Below are 22,663 nucleotides of genomic sequence, written 5' to 3'. Positions count from 1 at the left end.
ACAAAAGAGGCAGCTCTGCCCCTTTTTGTAGGTGAAGTCTACGTTTTTAGACCAGTCCAACTTACTATCCAGGTATACACCTAAATATTTGTACAATGTCGCCACCTCGATGTCCACGCCACAAGTGTTCACTGGCCGAAGAGCAGGTTTTGATTTGCGGAAATGTATGATCATTTCCTTTGTCTTTGAGGTGTTGAGTGTTTTTGTGACTCCAGTCACTGAAGGCCTCTATCAGATCTCTGTATTCGGCTTCTTGTCCATTTCTGATACATGCCACAATAGCAGTGTCATCCAAGTATTTCTGGATGTGGCAGGACTCAGTGCTGTATTTGAAGTCTGATGTATGCAGTGTGAACAGGAATGGAGCCAGGACTGTCCCTTGTGTAGCCCCTGTACTGCTCGTTAATGTCCCAGAAACACAGTTCCCCAGCCTGACAAACTGTGGCCTTCATGTCAGATAATCTGTGATCCAAGAAACACAGGAATGGCAGCTATGGCAGCACATGATGGCAGCTACCATCTCAAAAAAAGTGTTTTGCAACTGCATTATTTTGCAAAAGCATTTTGCAACTGATCAGGTTAATCAGTAACAGGTTAGTGATGTGACTGGGTATGGAAGGAGCATTTAAGAGAGGCAGAGTCTCTCAGAAGTAAAAAAAAAAAAATTGGCAGAGGTTCACCAACCTGTAAAAAAATGCATCTAAAAATTGAGGAACATTGTCAGAAAAATGTAAAATTACAAAGACTCTGAATATCCTACCATCTACACTACATAAAATCATCAAAAAGTTCAGAGAATCTGGAGAATTCTCTGTGCACAAGGGACAAGGCCAAAGGTCTGTATTGGATACTTGTGATGTTTAGGCCCTCAGGCAGCACTGCTTTAAAAACAGGTATGATTCTGTACTGGAAATCACTGCATGGGCTCAGGAACACTCCCAGAAATTGTTGTCTGTCAACACAGTTGACCATGCCATCCACCAATGCAAGTTAAAGCTGTGTCAGGCATAGAAGAAGCCATGTGTGTGCATGATCTAGAACAGTCCAGACCTTTCACAAATTGCAAATAACTGGCAAATACTTAAACTTAAACAAAAAATCAGTCAAAGAAGATCCAGGACTGTTGCGCAGCTAGGACCCTTAATCTAATAAGAATGGGACAACACTCTTCTCCCGAAACTCCAGCAACTGATCTCCTCACTTTTCAGATGTTTACAGACTGTTGTTGAAAGAAGAAGGGATGCTACAAAATGGTAAACATGGCCATGTCCCAACTATTTTGAGATGCGTTGCAGCCATCAAGATAAAAATGAGCTAATATGTTAAATGAAATGGTAAAAGGTCTCAGTTTATCTCGTATGTTCTGATGTGAATAAAACATGGGTCACAATGTGGTATTATTCTTTTTACACAGTGCCCCAACTTTTTTGGAACTGAGGTTGTAAAAATTCTGATAAAATGTATGTTAAATTTTCATAAAGGAGAGTTTCTCATAGGAGCTTTGCGTGGAGCCAAACCTTTGGTGCAGAGAAGTCAATAAATTAGTGATGTTTATTTAAGGACAGATTTCACTGAGGTAAATAGTTTTGTTCTATAAAGCTTTATGCCGTATACTGGGAAAATAGATACTTTAATTAATGTAGACTATATAAAGCAATACTTCTGTGAGACTCTTATTTTGAAATTGACAACCTTGAAATAAGGTCGGACTGTAATTATAAACAAAAAAGTGAAATAAGGAGATAATCTATTTCACTGCAAACCCTCCTATATCCTTTACTCCTGTCAGACCAGTGTAGTATTGAATGAGTTGTTTTCATTTGTATTCAATCGAACAACAGGGTCAGGGCCCCTTGTTTGTCTCAGTGTAATGCAATATGGCGACCAGCTCGTTTCCTGCCGCTAACGTATGATAGGACATAAGCTCCCAAAGCCACAGTCAACAGCAGGAAGCCTGCAGGTGCCTCACCCATGGCCCGACCTTAACAAGGTTTACCCTCGGCAAGCAGACAACGCACTGCGCAGCAACGCCAGGTTCAGCAGGAGGGGACGAGTAAAAAACACATCAATGATTCCAGGAACATGATGGGGTTGATGTCCTTCCCTTAGGTTGTTTATTTTTTCTGTGACATTCTCATCCTCCTTCTCTTCCCTTCTCTGTGGCCCCTGAGGCTGTGTGAGAATGCCAAGTCAAAGGCATACGTAGATGCATCTCAGGCATCGATCACCTTGCTATTTCTCTCTTTTATTATCTTTCAGTGATAGGTCTTTATTGAATTAATCTTTCTGTTTTGCTCTCCATGTTAGCGTGTAACTGCGACGCCACAGGCTCGGTGCGAGACGACTGTGAGCAGATGTCAGGTCTGTGTTCCTGCAAGACGGGGGTGAAGGGCATGAAGTGCAACGTGTGTCCAGATGGAAGCAAGATGGGCATGAACGGCTGCGACAAAGGTAATAAGAGAGAGCAGCTAGGCAACTGGTGGAGTGTTAATCTACCACACACATTTTTCTCTTCTGTCTCAGCATCCCTCGATCACTCTAAAGTGTTTTCCTGTCAGTCGTCTGATCCGCGGATCAGCCTCTTAGCAGCCAATTTTTTCTGTCTGCTTTTCACATCCATCTGCTTTATTGGCACAGGAAGGAAGGAAGTGGCTGTGAGGCAGTTAATCGATAGCGATTAGGAAAATAGTTGAGTGTAGGAACGACATCTGCGTCACGCATCACCCATTGATATTTAATTCTCTATAAATTATACGCCACAAAATGTAGTTATGCATCTGCATAAGGGCTATTGATGACTTCGATTAATAGAAAAAACAGAAGCGGAGATAGCAGAAGATTAAAAGCGAGTTGAAGGAAAGGTTAGTTCCTGCTGTGGGGGCCTGCAGCTCCTTGATTAAGATGCACCATCGGATATCGACTGGAAGTCAAACACTTAATGAAGCCAGCAGTCCCAGCACAGTGGTGAAAGCGCTCCGCCACACACCCTGCTGAATGGAAAGACAAGGTAGTGAGAGGTGGTAGCACATAAAAGCATGAGCCAAAAGGTGGGGGGTACCCTAAGCCTCTGTGATGAAGTGACAATGCAAAGACCCCCACACTCCCAGCCTGCCAGGTGCACACTGGGCTCCCCAGCTGCAGCTCCCGCTGTGGAAACTTCAAGGCTTCAAACACTCCTTTGGAGAGCTTCAGGGGAGATCTGCTGTGGTCTATGAAACGATGAATTATTCACACAGTGTGACGTCAAGGTAACTAGACTATTTTATGATATTGCCACTGAGGTGGTGTGGTTAGAAAGGCTAAAAACAGGTCACTAACTCAGAGAGGGAAAAATCTATCTTTCAGCTGGTCTCTATTCTCCACTTTAAAAACCAGCCAGAGTGCAGTAAGAGGTGTCTTGGGTAGAAACTCTGCCAAAAGGTAGCTCAGCTGGAAGCTTGTTAACTCAGGATTCATGGCTCACAATAGGGGTCTGATACTGTTTTTTCTCATGTACAGTAGGGCTGGAGGCATTAATGCGGTAGCCGTTAATGATTAAAATCTATCATCAGTGCGTTAATTTTTTTAATTGCATTCATCACATGCTTTAATGTCCCTTTCAGCACTCTTAAGTAAAGCCTATCCCTGCAGACAAATTGATGTAAAATATCATTCACTTAAAAAAAACTCACAGACAGCTCAGTGGGCGAGTCAAAAGTCATCTGCACCTTGTGCTATTGTTTCATTTTTTGTTACTGTTGCCTTATTTCCTTTCCAATTCATAGCAAGTTCCTTTTTCCTGTGGTTAATCATCTACTTTAAGATCTAGTTAAAGTTCCTTTTTTCTTTCAAAATAAAGCAGGTTTAAATCCAAAAAGAAGTCATGTACTCTTATTTTAAGGCAGGACAAAATTTCAGATACAAAAGAGTACAATTTTTAAAAGGATTCAAGGAAAGATTAATCAAAGCTAACTATAGAAATCCTAAAATGCATCAAAATGTAAAAATGCAACCCATCAAAAGTAACAGTTTACCCTTTTAACCCACAGCACAACTGCTATGATTTTTTTACTGAATTGAAAGCAATATTACCACAGTGAAAAAATACAGTGACCTAAGTTATGTCTTCAGATTCTTACAAAATTAATCATTTTTGTCAAGCAAAATATATTTAATTAGACAGAAGGGTAACACTTTTTTTGAAGGTGCATGTATAAGACTGGCATGACGCCTTTCATTCACACGAAAGAGGCTTTATGAGCCTTTATAAATGTTGTCATTAAGTGTCATTTGGTTACTTGTGTCACCTTTACTGCAATAAATTAAGAGCCACCCACCTCTACACACCACTACTCGACTGATCAACCCAGATCAAGAGGGGAAGTTTTCAGTGTATCTTGCATTCTGTTTGGTTGCCCTCCAGCGTTTTTCCTTTCCATGGAGAGCTTCATAAGTAAAACCTGGAACATACCCCTCTCTCCCCTGTTATTTCCAGTCTTTATTCTTGGCCAGGCCAAACTTTGTCCACTGAGGACCACATATTGAAATATATAAGAATGATGGGGCCACTTTCACTTGAAGAAATTAAAGTTATAAACAAGTCTAATGTAGACTGAGATGTTCTTAGTGATCGAGTGTGCTCACATGGCTAGTTAGTGGCTGACAAGGCAAATAGCCGATCAATTTAAGGATTTTGGGAGGTCAATCAGATTTCAGTGGGACCTTTTTAGCCCTGACTTCCACTGGCTATGTAACTCGAACACTATTGGTGCTGCTGTTTAGTGGGCTAATTAATTAGGGCATTGCAAATCAACATATAACGTTATTACTTTGGTTGCCAATATGTTTACCATTTACAGTGTTGTCTTAGTGTAGTCACAAATGAATAAAAACATCAATAAATTCTTCCTGTCAAAATGTTTGTTTACAAAATTAGCACGGTAGCACTGCTGAAACTAATAAGTATTGCAATCAAGCCAAAGCTTCATGTTCTAATGTTGGCCATATTTCAATTTCTATTCCAAATTTGCTTCGGGGCAAACAAGAGGGGGCCGCATTTGGCCCACCTGCCATAGTTTTGACACCCCTGTGGTAGCTTAACATAGCTGGATGCAGCCTTACCTTACTGTACAAGGAAGAAAAAATTGATCAATATTTGAATTAAATGTGACATAAATGACTGAATGACACGACATTCATAAACGCTCATAAAGCCTCCATCATGTGAATGACAGGTGTCTGTCATGATTATGACAGTGTCCTGTCAGTCTTCTGCATACTCCTTCAAATAAAATGTTCTATACAAAAGCAATACTGGATGTCAAAATAATTCATTCTTCAACTGGATTTAACCTACCAAGGCATCAATCACTGAAATGATATAAATAGTTAAGATGGAGCTCATTATTATAAGAAGCCGAATCATAACAGCAGTTCTTTAGTTGACTTCTATTTTAGATCAATAATCTAAATCACCATGGTAACTATTAGTCTCAGTCATCTAAGTCAGATGATTTTAGAATAAAAAGTAGAGTTTGCCTCTTAAATCTGGTGGAGTAAAGTTAAAGGACAGTATTGATTGCGTACCAGTCAAGTATCTGTCATTTACTCTGATGATACTTGAGTATCATAAATCTACTTTTTATCACACCCCTTGGACAACAAAGGCCTAAAATATAGTTTTATGTTATTTTTTATCCCTTATTTCTATGATGTTACCAGAAACAACTTCAGGAAATTTCAGCACCATAACTATTAACAGGGAAGTTCAAGAAATAACACCACAGTCTACTGATTAAACCAGCAAGGGAGTTTATGGACAATTTCAGACACTTTCATTTTAGCTTTGAGAGGCCAAATATAAGCTTACATTACTGACAGCTAACGTTCATATTCATGCAGTTTCTGTGATCCAACTGGGAAACTGGACAGGCTTGCCATTCTAGAAAATGCTTGCAGGATTGTGGTGTTTTTGCATCTTCAGTGCAGAGGTGTGTAATGTTTTCAGTGTCAGATTTTAACAGCAGGATTGCCTTCCCTGTGTGAAACACTGGACATTTCCTCTCCAGTCTGCTCTGTGTCTCTGCATGTCAGTGGCACTCAGGCTGCAGTGTTCATTGGCTATAAACCTGTGATGTCTTAGCCAATCAGATAGTGTTATAGGCAGTAAAGTAGCTGCGTATTGATCAGTAAAATGAAGAGCAGTTACAGATAATCAGCAAAATGTCCTGTATTGGCCCTGATTATCAACTGGTTGATAATTGGTCAGTGCTGATTGCTAGCTAATTGCTGTTAGCCATATGAGTTTAACATAAGACCTATCCTCCAACAGGTCCCGAGGCCCCGACTTCATGTGAAGAGTTGGAGTGCAATTTTGGAGCTTCCTGCATTGAAGTGAACGGCCAAGCTCACTGCGAGTGTCCGTCCCCCGACTGCGATGAGAAAAACAAAACAAAGGTGTGTCCTTCAAACTGTCAGCAATTAAGAAACAAATAGTCTAATTTACAAGTTTACATCGAGGTTTGAACAGAAAGACAATGTTTCAGCAGTCTGCAGGGAGTTAACATGTGTTCCCATCTCCCCCCACTCCATCTCTGTCACCGTGGAGCAGGTGTGCGGCTCAGATGGGGTGACCTATGCTGACCAGTGCCAGCTGAGGACCATCGCCTGCAGGCAGGACAAGGACATCACAGTGCAACACTTTGGACAGTGCACAGGTGAGCCCTGTCGAAGCCTTCATGCATCACACGTCACACGGCTCCAATCAGGCGATAATGAGCGCTGCAGTGAGCCTCAAATGATCCCCCTCCTGCTGTTTCTCCTCCTATCCATCTCTCTGTTTCTGTCAGGGAAAGTCAAATCAGAAGACGTGTATGCAAAGTTTGCTTTCTGGTAAATTACCTGCTCATGATAGCGCTGTTAGCAAGCACAGATCTAGAATCCTCATTTGAAACGTCACATTGATGAGTCAATTAGAGGCTCTCATAAGTGGGATGGAGATTTTGTTGATATCAATTGATTTGATACCCTTATCAATACTCCTTAAACACCTGAGCCCTCATTTTTACTGTTTTTTTTGTCATGTTACAACAGAATAGGTATCAAGAAAGAAAACTGCATCATTATGACATTTTATTTACCATAACATCTACAATATAAGTCACTCCAGTATATAAGCTGCCCTGTTTTAAAAAATTTCCTGCAGATGGAAAAGGTTTTAGTCTTACTGCCACATGGAGTTGCATTTACTAGCTAGAATACAGTAGTTGGATACAGGCTGCGAGTTGCTCTACTATCCTCTGCTCATCACCTGTTGTCCTTACTTAGGAGCATTCTCAGTCAAACCAGCACTCCATATGGTCTGCTCACTCAAAGATTTACTACTTGGCTTCTTAAATACATCATGCCGATCTCACAAGGGGAATAGCAGTTAAAAAGTGGCACCAACCACGGAGGAAAGTTAGAACTTTACTGTTCTAAATTTACCTGTTCACTGCAATTGCCATCAGAAAATGTTCACATACATTGGCCATGATTTCTTAAACTTTTCAAATAAAGCATTTTTTTTCATAGTTAAACAGATTTATAATGGGGGTGATCAGTATCACAAGTTACTCAGTCCTGAGACTTCTTTGTGTTGTCTAGCCAGATGAAGGTAAACAAGAGTCTTGAGGAGTCTAGTTTTGCCCGTTTAACTAGATAAAATAATCCTGCTTTGTCCCAAAAATGCTTTTAATTGAAACAGGGATGTACTATCAATCGAATTTACCTTTTGGGGTAAGCATCCGAGTGATGATGTGCCGTTCATGGACGAAGGTAGTTCCTGTTTAAGTGCCAATTTCCTTTCCTCCGTCCTTTGTTGTCATTTAATCCGCACTTGAAAAGTCAAACTGTTACCAAATGAAGAGCAGTTCAAGAACCAAACAAACAGCTCTACTGAGCTGAGCCAAATGATCTGAATCTTTTAAAAGAGATAGATTTCCCATCACAACAAGAAAGGGTAGATAGGCATCAGCTGAGGAAATGCAGTAAGATCAGAGTTTAAAGGTGCAAAACCGTGACAAAACTGTACTTAACTAGGCAGGACCACTTTGTGGAAATAAACCATACAGCAGCGCTGTGTGACACTGCACATCCAGGCTTTAGATTAAGGCTTTTTAAATCCTGCCCGCTGCCGTTTCACCATGAGTTGTTTTTTTTTTTTTTGTTTGTTTTTTTTTTTGGCCTGAATTTTTCACAGCTTTTGGGACACAAAAGTAGCTTAAAGGTACAGAAAATGTTATTTTTGCACTTTGGATGCTTGGTATAGTCAGGTAGTGTTTCCCTATGCAGAAATCACTTCTTGCCCCCCAGTGCTGCACGATGTCATCTGCAGAGAACCTATAGGTAGATTAAATAATTTAACATTAACTTGGTCCATGGAAAAAGGAACTTGTTATGGATTATGAAGGAAATAGGGGAAGAGTAAATGATTTAGACAAAATTTGTTTACTATGTCTGGAATTGATTAAGCGCAATTACTGCGATTAAACTTGACCGTCCTCATTTTTATAGAACCATATGTTCGGTGGTTTGATCAGGTAACTGTCTTTGAGTTTGCCAGCTTGAACACGGCTTCCAGTTTGCAACTTCAAGACTTATCACATAGTTCAGCACAGTATAGTTATATGGCAACAAGAAACTTGTGCTGTTTTCTCGAGATCTTGACTTGCAATGTTTTCTTAGAGTTACAAAGCAGTTTTTCCCATGATAATGTCAATTTTTCAAGACAACTAGGTCCAAATTTTAAGACTTTTAATGAAAAACATTCAAATGATTGATCATTTTTGGAACCACTGATTTCAGTAATGAGATTCAGTCAAGATAACAGTATTGATAAGTTAACAATTTATTTGTTTTTGGATTTTGAGAAATGCAGAACCAGGTCCTTGTAGAACCAGATTCTGATCTCCATCCTTACTCATAAGTTGTCTTTTATCTTTCTTTTTGTTATAATGCCCTCTTGTCAAGCTGTAAGACTATGAGTGTTTAATAATAGGTTTGTATCATGGAGAAACCAGATGACTGTAAAGTGATTCCTGCCCTCACTCTTACCGTGAGATGCCACATGAGGGCAAAATCACGAGTGGGACTAGAGAAAAGATCATGAAAGAGTGAGATATTATAGTATTTTAACACCAGGAGTTCTAAAGTTTGACTTGAGTCAGAGCCCTGAAATGCCACAGGATAGCAATGACACTTCCTCTCTGCTTTCTCACTCCTCTGTCGGGATTTGGCTTCATCTTCAAACCCTCCTGCTGGGAAATGCGTCAGTCCTTTTGTAGTTTCATGCTGCCAGGAGCACAGCGCTGCTTGTGTATAACGGCTGATGTAAAGTACCTTTGTACAGGGTAAAAAGGTACAGCCCCTGGCCGATGGTCCAGATGCTGATGGACGTTATTTGGATTGGTGTAATAGGTGCCGGGACTGGGGCCAAGGCCAAAGCTTTCATGTACATCGAAATTGTCGCTCTGACCGCCAGCTTGCATCACAACAGGGTTCCAGAGGCGCCATCAGCAAGCATGGTAGGGAGGAGTGGTGCCAGCTGCGTGGGTTGGTCATCAGCCTCTGCCAGGTGTCTCAAAATTTAAGGTGGAACATGTTCATGCACCTCTTTGCTCAGCGGACATGGTGCTGTTGACCTAATAATGTTTTACCACAGAAGCAGAGTCCTCTTAAGACGATTCTCTGGAGTACTCTTTGTCAGACTCAAACTAGGCCACATTCATAGGAGGCAGGATTGTTGACATGGGCTGTGCTGAATTGTAATTGCAGGTACAGCGATAAAGAATCCAAATATGCTCAGCGAGAGATCGACAAGGCTTTGATAAGTCCCTGAACATCTGGTGATTACAAATTCAGTGCCGTGGGTAACCAGCAGACACAGCCAAAATCCACTCTGGTTTCACATTGCTCTGTTGCCTGGCAATAGAGATGTGGGTTGTGTGTAATCCCTCACCTAGCATTGCTGCACACAGAAGGCAAGAACACGTATCACAGCGGCCCCTTTTCTTTCTCCATGGTGCCCTCAGGGGAGAAAGAGACAGGCGAGCGCTCGGGCCCTCCGACAGCCACAGAGGATCTTTTAATTTCTTCTCTCGGATGCGGTCGCACCGCGGGTAGCTGCTCCGCCGCGGCTGTCGGCTCGGGGGTTAGATCTCGAGCTCATTTCACGTGTGGCTGGGTGCGAATTAGCATTTGCTTTGCCTCCGCCCCTCACCACGCTGTAGCCCTGCCTGCCCTCCCTCTCGCTGTTTACATGCAGAGCTTCCAGACGCCTGGACTTAGCACTGTGGCATGCTAATGCCCACCAAGCTGCTCTGTGGTGTGACAGGAGAGCAACGCCAAAGGCTTATATAAATGAATGAATATTGATCTTTTTTTAACATCATTGATCTGTTGCAACTGTTTATTACACCACAGGGTGTGTTTTCTGCTGCTGCAGTGTGCTGTTAATGGGCAGCATAAGAAAAAAATCCTGCAGATGAGCTTTCTTAAAATCTTTCTGCTTGCAACAGAGAACTTGCAGCTGACTCTGATGTTTCTCTGAAGTCTCCAAGCAAAAAGACAGCACAGCCACAGAGCACAGGGAGGAGTTTCTCTTACTTCTTTGCAGTATCTCAGCAGAAGATGAATCGGAGAAACTCCAGCGCAAAAGCAGCTCAACCAAGCATAAGAGTGAGGGCGTTTGGGCGGAGAAGTGGAATCTGGCACCAGGGGAAAATGGCCACCAAGTTGGCAGTGACCTGCCTCCCCCATATGGTGTTATCACCTGTAGGTTCGGGGCAAATTGGCAACGAATGCCAGCATATGGCATCCTCAGTCCTCCGCCTGGGAGTTAGGGCTCTGTTCCCCCTCCAGCCCTCCTCCCTGTCCTGTGATTCTCTCTCATTATTCAACCCTCATTCTGTTGGTCTCACCATATTCTCCCACTGCTAGCTTTGTTAACCAGCTTCTTTCTCCCTGATTTAAACCCTATTCTTTACACGTTTGTTCTATATAATTTTTATTCTCCTTCGCTCTGTGGCTCCCTTGTTTTTCCCTCCAGTCTGCTGGATCCAGATTCCTACTCCTCCTCCACACTAAGCACGGCTGACACCACAAACAATCTTAATAACCACCTTTCAACAATAACTACACAGCTGAGACAAGCCAGGATGACAATGATTTTTTTCCTCCATCCATCCTGTCACCATTGCTCCACTGAGATCGGAAAAAAAGCGCAAAACAGGCAAATGGAGTGTTAAACCTGATTAAGAGAGGCATCAGCTGAACAGAATGTGCTGCCAGTCTCTTTTCTTTCTTTATCCCATGTCGAGGAGCCCGCTGCTTGAGATGTACACTCACCCAAACACAAACCCAAATGCACCTTTCAGGGAGCAGGCCGCCTGATGCTCAGCTTGGCACCTGACTGACAGGTGTAGCCAAGAGGAAAGTCAACGCAGGCAGCCATTCTTAGTGATAGCATCACCGCTCTGTGCACTCCAAATCTCTCTATACAAATATCTGCTGAGCTTTAAGCCGACACCATGTGTCTCCTAGGGCTTCTGCCGTCTCAGTAGGTATCACATTTCACACCTCGCTGAGTAATTGCCAATCAAATAGGTGATGATAGTGGTGTAATTAAGTCCTACACTTAATGTTAGGCAAATCCTAATGAGCCGCAAATCTATGGTATATCTTTTTTTTTCTTTATCTTCTGCTCATTTCACCCCCACACTTACTCACATCTATACTCATGGGGCATAAAGAAGTAAAGAAAGAGCGACAGTATTGTCACGCCTGCTTGCCTCGGCTTAATCTGAAGTGCTCACTTACGTAGCTTCTCCCTGCCAGCTCGCTGCTCCCCCTCAGGAGTTTTTGTCCTATTTATCACTCTTTTTTATCACAGACAGTTTGTCCTTTTGCACCAGAGCTTTTTTCGCATTGGTAATGATGGTCTCCTTCGCAGAGAGCCTCTTCTCTTCTCTCTTCCTCATTTGGAGTGTGTGTAAGCTTGTTTGTGTGTTGAAAGCGGTGTGTTTGTGGTGGCGTTGACGGATGCTCGCGCTCTCCGCGAGCAGCAGCCTGCCGTCTTTGAAGCCAGAGTTAAAGCCGGCTTTTTTTGCCCCATTTCTATCAATCATTCATCACCGGAGGCACTGGCTGTTGGTGATTAAAGCTTTGCTACTGGAGGGCAGCATTTGAATATGCATATATAATTCATAGGCATTGGCACAGCGTGCATGCAACGCACCAACATGCATATTGTGCATGCCATATGTGTACACATACAAGCATAAACACTCTGCATAAAGCGGTGACACCAGCTGTAGTAGTTTTACTCTGAGACGCATAACTCTACTGACAGCATAACACACTGGAATGCAGGGCTGGGCAATATTGACCAACAAGATATGACGTTATGGCATTGTCATTGTATCATAATTTTTTAAAAGTTTTATTATTTTATTTAGTTATTTTTTCATGAAACAGTGTAATTGGTCACTCTTTACATCTGTCAGTGGGTTTACAAATATTAAACTTATAAAAAATGTCAACAAAGATGCTAACTATGACCATCAAGTGTTGATTCATTTAGCTTTTGTTTTCATTTCTTGAAAAATGGTAATTTTGGAGATAAGAGGTTATGGCCTGTCAGCAACAGTACGCTATAGCTGTATGGTAAAACCATTCGATATATGTTATATATTATGTTCTGTTTTTTGTAGAATTAAAAAATGTTATCATATGACTAAGTTTGACCACAGCTTCCTCCCGTAGTCCTCCAGTGCAGATGTTTACATGCCTGGGGTTGAAGAGGTAAGAGGAGGGTCAGACACAGCCAGCAGTGATGAGTGAGGAGACAGACCCAGGTCTGCTTAATGGCAGTTTTCTTTTTAAAAAGCTGGAGAATGTTAGTTAAGATAAAACAAAGCTAGTGGGTACACGCTGCAGTGATGAACTGCCTTTACACCAAAGCACAATGAGTCTGAAGTACCACCTTTAGGCAAGGCATCATCTTTGCTAATGTTAGCAAAGACACTAGCAACAGCAGGGCATCAAGCCATGGTCATACCACTCTCTTCAGCTGCTTCTGGACAGTTTTAATCTTCAGCTGCTCAGATAAATGCTGAAAAATGCTCCAAAACTTTGAGCAAGTCCTGTTTGTTAACAGTATTCCAGTGTATAAATCAACAGTGGAATTGGCAAAATTGAAGTTAATTAGCGAACTTTACAAACTGAAAGACGGAAAATATGATGTGTTCAAGTAACCTCAGTAACTTAGAAGACTGTATTCTGTATGTTATGATGTGTTCAAATGTCACATTAAAATGGGAAAAATGATTTTTGTATAAGAAACTTCGATAAATACAGTGTGAATATGTGTTTATATTTTGTCTTTTTGTCAGGTCTTATTTTGTCTTTCCATCAAACTATAGAAACACTTGACAATAACAACCTTTAAAAATCTAAAAACATTAAATATATCCTTTAACTATAAAAAAAAAATGCTGTGTTTAATCATGATTAATGATTAATCATGATTATCACAGCATAGTGATGTGGTTTACTTAACAGCACCACTTTAAAGGAATTCTGTCTGTAAGACATATCGACCTTAATGATCAATGTCTTAATTATTTATGTCTTTCATATGTTTGTTATACAAAGAAACACTCTAGATTTGGAGTGTTTGGAGAAAATTTGTGAGATAAATCCAATTATATGCTGTCATTTTTGTGCAATGCACTCTGGGTAGTGTTTTATTGTGGCTACATTGTTCATCTGTTTGATTGTACTCACCTCGATCTACATGACAGTAACTTCTTCCTTATTGTTAACATGAAACCACGCTTCAGTTAAGTTGAAAAGGATGCAGCCATCTGACATCACTACCCAGAATGCATCATACAAAAATAGCAGCCTATAGGTTAGCCTGTTCCTCCAAAATGTAGAAATCTAATGTCCCTTTATAAAAAATACATACAAATGCATTTATGTTAATTGAATACAGTCTACATTTCTTAATATGCAGGGTTCATTTTAACCAAAGTTTGCTGAAAGGAACCACAAAGCATGTGATTGATGAGATTTGGAGGAAATAAATGTTTTAATTGTTGACCTTTATCACATGTGATAATACTGCTAATACCTTTTTTGTGAAATTATATCATCATAAAAAAATTGGATGCAGACTGATATATTCTAAAAATCTGATCCATTGCCCAGCCCTAGTTGGTGTTTTCCAGTCGCTCTAATTATGGTGTCATTTTCATTACTCAGAGTTATAAGCAGATCTCTTACATCTCATTCATTCTAGCGTGTTTAATCAGAGGTTTCTTTTTCAAATGGGAGCTGCTTTTGTGTTCGTTCTTTTCAATGTAACTTGATAATGACTTTGAGCATCAGGGAGATGGTTTAGTAGATTACAAAGGACATAATCATTCAGTAACTGCAGAGGTAAAAAGTTATTGTCAACATTATAGTGTAATATTCATTAAGTGGCTTTGTAATGCTTTGTTGGCTGACGATGTTTTAATTTCCTTTGCTGAGATGTTCAGGGTTGTTTTGGGAGTAAAAGTGAAGCATTACAAACATTTTCATCTTTGCTCAGTCATTCATCCATTCCTTGCTTCCTCCCCTTCCCTCCACCAGAAACCATCTCAGAGACAGCCGACAGACCCACCCCCACCCCCCTCGCCACCACTGCTGCCGCCACCATCACCACCCCCGCCCCCTTCTACCCTAACCAGGTGTGGGGCATCCCGCCTCCGAGGACGGCTGAGATAGAGGCAACCGAGCAGCCCCCAGCCACCACCCCCCTTTCCGCCATCACCCACAACCGTGCGCGAGCAAACCCCCTCCAACCCATCCACATCAAGCCGCCGAAATCCACCGCTGCCGCCACCACCTCCTCCCATCGCAGCAGCCCTGCTCCGTCCTCTGCCGCCACCTCCTTTGAGGGTTCGGGCAGTGGGGAGCCGAGCGGGGACGACCAGACCGAGGAAGAGGAGGAGCCAGAAGAGGAAGCAGGTAGCGGTGTTCCAACGGAGGCCAGTGGGGCAGAGGAGCCTGTCGGTAAATCACTGCTCTTTCACTTCATTACCCATAATGCTTTGACATGTGTGTGGTAGGGTGTAACATTTTCAAGAAGGTGTGACAATAGACTGGATAAAAGAAGTGGATGAATTTGACATTAATTTGCCATATTTACTCAGTGACCATTTTTCTCTGAAATAAAGGTCAAATACGATTTTAACACAACTAAAATATATGCTATAAACTCACTACTTCTGTATTGATCAACAAAGGAAACTTTTATCGTAATAAAAATCCAGAGGAATAAAAAATTTGTATTAAAACAAAATATTTGATAGCCCTTTAGCCCATATGCTATCTAGGTAGCTATTGTTATCAGCTCAAATCTAACAGTGTTGGTGGTAACGTGTTACAAAGTAGGGCTGTCAAGATATCATATTTTCGTCTTACGATTATCGTGGGCAAAAAATATCACGATAACAATATTATCACAATTTTAAAAAAGAATAAATAATAATAATGGGACTATAAATCAAATTTATCTTTAGCTTTATTTATGTTGTGTTCTGTCTTTTGGCAGATGAATTACACTCAAAATACCTGTCTAAGGAGGTACTGCAGCTTCTGTGTCATTGCGGAGCGTCAGTGTTTGTGTGTGAGGAGGAAGGGGGAGGGGTTGTTGGGGTGCTACAGGAGGGAGACGAAGCAGGGCGGAAGAAAACGGGGCGCTTGAAGAAAACAAACTGTTCAAGTGGACTTTATTTTTTATCACTATGATTATAGTCAATATCAGTATATTGCAACAGCCCTATTACAAAGTAATCTATCAGAGTACTCAGATTACTTCTTGTAATAAGTATATTTTTGCACTTCAGATTTTATGGATTCTTTTCAATAAAAAACTGTAATCATTTACTGAATAAATCTAGCCTTTACTGCCTTTATTTTTAAGGCTATTCCAGTATATATTCATCTTAATATTAGGAAGGCACCCCTTTAACTATGCCATTTCACATTCAGGTCCAAATATGGTCACCTTAGTTTCAAAATGATAAGGCAAGGATGTAAAACATAAGGCTTGATAAGTTAGCCCACACTGGAAAAGGTGGTATCATACTGGCTACATCCACTTCTTCTGTCCAGTGTATGTGTTGGAAGAGCTTGCACTAGTACTATCCTTGTATAGTATTTTCCTGGCTTACATCACAACACATTCATACCATCATCTGTTAATTGAGAGTAACTTTTACAGCCCGTTTATGTATTTGTATGCAAATCTGTTCCTGAGAAGACAAATGCCAGAGCCAGGCAGGCGAGGAAGAGAAATCTTTGTAAACATATGCTGTTAGTGTCATTTCCACTTGCATAAGATGTATATCTCAATTTCAGACAGAAAGGAATGCATTTGCACGGTTCACTGTTGCTACATCACCCATTGCTCTTTTCTCCCATTCCACCGACGCGCCCGCTCTCAACAGCTCGCAAAAACAAACCCAGGCTCTGTAAAATACACTCAGGGCAGGCCGGATGAAACTGTTGGCCCGCATCTGTGGACCTCTGGTGCCTGACTTGACATGTTTGAGGTCTGAGGTGTGCGATTGTGTGCGCAGGATGTTGTGTCTCATGACTGTTCTCAAATCTTTCTGACTGTAACAGCCGGCTGAGCTTTCTGGGCTTCTGCTCGGACAACGAGGGATGACTGAGACTTTTCAATCAGACTTTTCTTTTATTATTTTTCTGTTTTTGTTTTTCATCCATCCATCCCCCTCGCCTGACAGCTCACAGTAACAGGACAGGATTGATGGAACATCCAGCTCCCAATATGCTCTTCCTCTGCTCTCTCTCCTCCTCTCCTTTTGCTCCTTCTCCCAGAGTCTCAGATTTATTCTCTTGTCAAAGGCTGACCAGAGTGCTCGGTGACGCGAGGAGCATGTCTACCAAGGAGACACGCTGTCTTGTGTCTGTGTATGTTTATATGTCAGTGTGTATGTGTGTGAATTAATGTGAACCCAAGCATGCCTGGAAGTGTTTTTACTTTGTGTCAATCAACCAATCAATCTTTATTTTATAGCTCCGATTCATAACAGATCTTATCTCAACACACTTTAAAACAAGAGCAGGGTTAGATCGTACTCTTTTGTATCATGAAACCCAAAATTAATCGACTGTTAATTCAGCTGTGACTAACAATTGGCAAAGTAACAGTGGACAGGGAGAGACTGGCTTCTGATAGGCAGAATCCTCATCAGAACCAGACTCACGGTGATCTCGAAATGATCTGCCAAAGTGTGAGAGGATAGAAGAAGGTATAGACAGAGAGAGATGGCTACAAACAAACAGGTCTATAGCAATAATGACTGCATGATTCATGACTATAATGGAGAAAGAAGCTAATCATTCCAGTTAGCAACTACCCTGATTAAGCATTACTGAGGTAAATGATCCAGAGGGTCCAGAGGGAATTCAGGAATATCAAGAAATATACATGGTTAGTAACCTAAATTATAGATTATCAATCACAGTAAGTCCAGAGATTTACTGTTGACAATGCATATGTGCACACATGCTGGCTACTACGCATCCCTTGCATCAGTTTGGCACATCCACTTTGCATGCCGTCAAAAATTGTTGAAACAGGGACGTGGACATGGGTGTGCACGTACGATAGGGGGCAGTGTAGAGATTGGCTGTGAGTGTCACTATGGTCACAAAAGTGATTAACAATGTCATCAATCCTCCACATCTTTATTAACCTGACACGCCAGATGGATTGGTTTCACACATCCATCTGGAAAACTCTCATAGACAGTGTTTGAGCAGGGCAGTGCCTTTGAGAAAAAATTTGAGGGTAATTGGATGCACGTTCTGTCTGTCACATCTTTAGGGGCCAATCAGAGCAACAAAATATGACGTCGTAGCCGCTCCTGAGGAGTAAACTCTGTTGAGAACTGCATAGCACAAACCATGGCGACTGTAGACTTTTGTCATTTTTGAAAAGAAAACAACTCACTGCTGTTCTTGGTTCTTCTTTTAATGAAGAAATGTTGTCAAGTTGTGATAAAACTGGTGCTTTAGCAGCATCTAAGCTAATGTCTCCCACCATAACTGCACCTGCCTCTTGTCGCTGCTTGCTTACATCACAACTATTCCATGCTCGAAAGTACTGCCCCTCAACGCTGATTGGTCCTGCCACTTTCTAACCGGGCCCAAACTGTTCAGATGGGGGTTTTGCAAGATGGAGTGAGAGAAGCGGAAACAGGCGAATGCATCTGCTTTGCAAGGTTACATCTTTACAGTGCCATGTTTACGTCAAGGCCACAGACATGCCTGTCAAAATAGCTGAGATAGAGCAGTTCCATTTCCGAAGTTGAAATTTCAACTGTAGCTAACGGAAATACAATCAGTGTATCAGTTAAAAACTGGTGACTTTCAGTCAGGTGAATTAGTATTGGTTTAATTTTTCATTAACAATAAATGTAATTAGCATATGTTTGACTATATAACTAAGAAACTGAAAGAAAAGGCATTTGCAGAGACTCTTTCTGTTTTCATCATCAAACACCAGATCATTAGGCCCATGCATGGAGAAAACTAGTAAAGGTAACAGGATGAAGATGTTGTGTTCTGACCATCAGTCTAAACTGGTATGATTTTACCATTGATTATGTTAGCTTTGAAAGACTGATCACATTCACTGTTGCCAAGCTTATAGTTTACATTCCACACAGATAGCATGTGTATGTATTCTGAGCTCACTGGTTTGCCCCCTAGTGATCTTTTACAGTAACATGCACTAAGTAGAAGAAAGTACCACAAGAACATTAGTGATGTAGTTGAATGCAAAGACATGGCGAAACAGCAAATATATCTGCAGCCTAAGAGGCATGCTGTTATATGCTATCAATGCAGTGAGAGGGAGAGACATTCACAATCACTACTATTAATGCAAATGCAACCAATCCTTGCAAATTTTGCACAGCTTTGCAACTTTTGCTGATTACCACAACTTTTCTACAGCTTTGACCAGTTATCAAAACTCTCACGCCCTTCGAGCCCTGACATCTACACGTTGCCAGATTAACCTCTGTGTTGTCTGCTGAGACGAAAATGCTCATTTCACACAAAATGCTCACATTAATGGCACCACTTAAGTATGTGCAACTCAGTTAACCGATGCATATGAATGTCAACATTTTACATTGCTATGTCTCAAATATACACCCAATGGCATTGCAACCTTAACAGGACTTTTTAAGCTTTTTTGGAACTTTTTGGGTTTTTTTGGATAGTACAGCTGAAGACAGTTAATATGGGGAGAGAGTGGGGGAAGAAATGATGCAACCATATGCCAGGACCAGGAATAAATCCTGCACCCAGTGCGTTGAGGACTGCAGACTCTGCATATGGGGGCCTGCTCTACAAACCGAGATAAACCTGCACCCACAATCAGGCATTTTAGTCCTGCAAGATTCCGGGCAGACTAGGACTATATTCCCCAACAGTCTAAGCCAGGGGTGTCAAAACTTTTCCACAAAGGGCCACATACAGATATATATTAGGATGATGGGGCCAGTTTCATATTCCTCGCCATGAGGATTTAGTTTAGTTAGAAATTAGTAAGACTAATCCAATGTAAGTTAATACAGGCTTAGCAATTGAGTATGCCTAAGTTGCTAGTTAATGGCTGGTAGGGCAAACAGTCATTTTCAGGGTTTTGGGGAGCCAATTAGATTTCAGGGGGCCCCGTTTAGCCCTGGCTACCACTAGCTCAGCCCCGAAAAGTTATTGGTGCTGCTATTTGCTGTGATAATCCATCAGGATGTTATTAATCAAGATATCTTCTTGTCAGAATGTTGTTTACAGATTTAAGATGTTAGCACTGCCTTGTGCTGAAAACAAGAGGTGCAATACAGTTAAGCACACGCTTCATTTTTTAACGTGGGCCATATTTCATTTTATCTCTCGAATTTGCTGCAGGCCAATCAAAAATAGGCCGCGGGCCATGGGCCAAATTTGGCCCCTGGGCCATAGTTTGGACACCCCTGGTCTAAGCCTAGAACAGCATAATAAGGGGCTGATCCAAGCCTGATTTAGCTGCGACTATAAGATTTATCAAAAGGAGTTTATAGCCTATTTATAAAAGTATAGAGAAGGCTGCCTCTGGATTGTGACTGGTAGATGGTCCCAAAAGAAAGATAACTGTGGGTTCCACCTCCTGTACTACTTTAAAAATCAGAATCAGCTTTTTTGGCCAAGTATGCTTATGCAACAAGGAATTTTTCTAATAGGTCTGTGTGCATTAAAGATATGGCTGCAAGGAGTAAATGTGGGCAAAGCTGCTGAATAGACATGATCAAAAGTATAAAATATGAAATGATTTGGGCAGATAATTTCCATTAGAGACTAAAGGTATCACGAGCAGGCCCATATTCTGGGACTATAATGTTCTTCTGGCTTAATATGGCACTGTGAGCGCTTTATGGTATGATGGCATCTGACTGTTAAAAGCTTTGTGAGGGAGAAGGAGAATTTTAAGATCTATTGTAGGTTTTATAGGGAGCCAGATGCAGGAGTAATGTGATCCCTTCTTCCTAGTTCCAGTGGGTACATGTGCTGTAGCATTTGGACCAGCTGAAGAGCCTTCAGAGACTTATGTATTAAGGCAGCCTGATGTTTGTGCTTTCTAAAGTAGCAGTGCTCACATCCGTCTGTGAGGTAGTGAAGATTAGAGATTATATATTCTGAATTCCAACATGGACATTGAAATCTGCACTGATATTCTTCTCTAAGATGTGCCTGTGCGTTTTATGTGTACGTTGAAACCTTATCTTTGTGTGTGAGTCCTGTCTCGCTCTTCCCATGTCACTGAGTTTGTCCAATGTCGAGTACGCATATCACTGTCTGAGTGTATAAATGTTAGCAGGTCAGAGGTGTGCATTGCTGCGTACTTTTGTATCCACACTCTGTTGAAAGCTCCTCTTATCTGTGGCTGTGTATGTTTGTGTTTGTGTGTATTTATTTGACAGCTCTCATCGCTCCCACCGGAGTCATACGGCGTCCCTTCGCTGTTGTGTTCTGCCCTCTTTCCCCCACCAGCGCTCTCCTCTCCAGCCCAGCATCTGTAAATCTGCCGACCACACGCCAACAGATGCCCTATAAACCCCCAGCCTCTTCCCCCTTTTCCTCCTCCCTCCCTTCGCCTCCTTTGACCGTGAGTCCTTGAGCAGGACGTCCCTCGCCTCTGACGTCTTTACGACTTGTTTAGCCGCTAGCTGTTTGCCTGCGCGATTATTTCTAATCTTTGTGCAGCCATAAACTGCCCTGCTTGGACCAAGACACCCCCTCCGCCTGCACCATCATTAGAGGGGCCGGAGCCTCGCTGCAGCTATCGCGCTCTTATCCTTCAGAGGGAGAAAGCTCGACCACTTTTATGTCTTTTATGTCCCAAGATGGCCAGATATACAGTACCATAATGCACACACGATTGTATGCTTTTTTTTATCTCCTGGGAAACCACAAAGGTAGCTGTCAGCCAATCAGCAGTGAGCGCTTATCACATCCCCTCATCATTTAAAGTGCTCTGGATGTGACATGACTGGCAACAGTGGCCATTATGTGTTCTCTGCAAAAATGAGTTCCAGGTGTAGAATCAGTTCCCATGAAAATGCCATATAATCACGTCTGACTGATGTTGCTATCAGTGTCCAATCACAGGTCAGCAGACTGGAAACACACAAAACAACACACTACCAGCTGCAGAGGCAAAAACACATCTTTGTATGTCTTCGTCCTCTGAGCCCTTTTTGAAAATAGCAGCTCCATTGTGGGTCTTTGAGATAAGCTGGATTAAGTTTATGAATTTTCTTAAGCTTAATGAATAATTATGAGCCTCTGTGTATCACCCTCAGGTCCCACAGTGGCCAGCACCACTGTTCCCACGGCTGAGGACCGGTCATCCTGTGACAATACCGAGTACGGCTGCTGCCCTGACGGCAAGACTCCAGCAAGCACCCCAGAGGGCGCCAACTGCCCCTGTAAGTCAAATACCCCTCTGCAAGCTATTCCTGTGACCTCCTTTTATCTGTGTGCATTCTCATCTTCCTCTGTAAGATGATGTTAAATAACAAGATATAATGAGACAACTAAAATCCCATCCAAGTTAACTACTGCATGATTAACTTCTGAATCTCTGATTTTTGATTCCTGCATTCATTTAAAAGGCAGTCAATGTTTCTTGTCTACAATCCACATTTTAAAACTGAAATCTGTGTATTTGTCTAATTTCCAGTCAAAATACCTTGTTTCTCATGATATGAGCCTCATTAACCTGAACATCTCATCTGAAGATATCAAAAGTTGAAAAATATGTCTGTAATTGCTTGTAATGAGTAAGATAATCAGAATCAGGTTATCTTCTTAATTTAAGAAGCTCAAGTGAATATTACCTACTGCTTTCATAGCCATTTGCAGTCATTAAAAGCAATTCCTGCCTTATTTTTTCCTTTTTGTATTTCAAAATCAAATGTTTATCTGGACTTTTTGGTGATTGGGGTGAATATCTTTAGTAATCAGTTATTCCTGACTTGCAAATGCTAACATTTGAAACTTTGCAGCATACCTTTAA

At 41.5% G+C, this 22,663-nt stretch overlaps 1 protein-coding gene across 6 annotated transcripts in view; it reads left to right on the top strand.

Moving 5' to 3' along the window:
• The window catches only part of agrn (agrin), a 519,119-nt gene that overhangs the window by 401,192 nt on the left and 95,264 nt on the right, over window positions 1-22,663 (top strand). For 5 of the 6 annotated variants that reach the window (XM_041798715.1, XM_041798714.1, XM_041798719.1 and 2 more), the window contains 5 exons: window positions 2,308-2,451; window positions 6,311-6,435; window positions 6,590-6,695; window positions 14,656-15,078; window positions 21,948-22,073. In XM_041798715.1, coding sequence (XP_041654649.1) covers window positions 2,308-2,451; window positions 6,311-6,435; window positions 6,590-6,695; window positions 14,656-15,078; window positions 21,948-22,073 — 924 coding nt within the window. The remainder of the gene's footprint in view (window positions 1-2,307; window positions 2,452-6,310; window positions 6,436-6,589; window positions 6,696-14,655; window positions 15,079-21,947; window positions 22,074-22,663) is intronic. The other variant, XM_041798717.1, reaches the window with a different exon arrangement.

This window comes from Cheilinus undulatus, linkage group 11 (assembly GCF_018320785.1).
Source record: "Cheilinus undulatus linkage group 11, ASM1832078v1, whole genome shotgun sequence".
In the NCBI taxonomy this organism is placed as follows: Eukaryota; Metazoa; Chordata; class Actinopteri; order Labriformes; family Labridae; genus Cheilinus; species Cheilinus undulatus.
The sequence above is the reverse complement of the archived record's forward strand: the minus strand, read 5'-3'. Positions and strand labels throughout refer to the sequence as shown.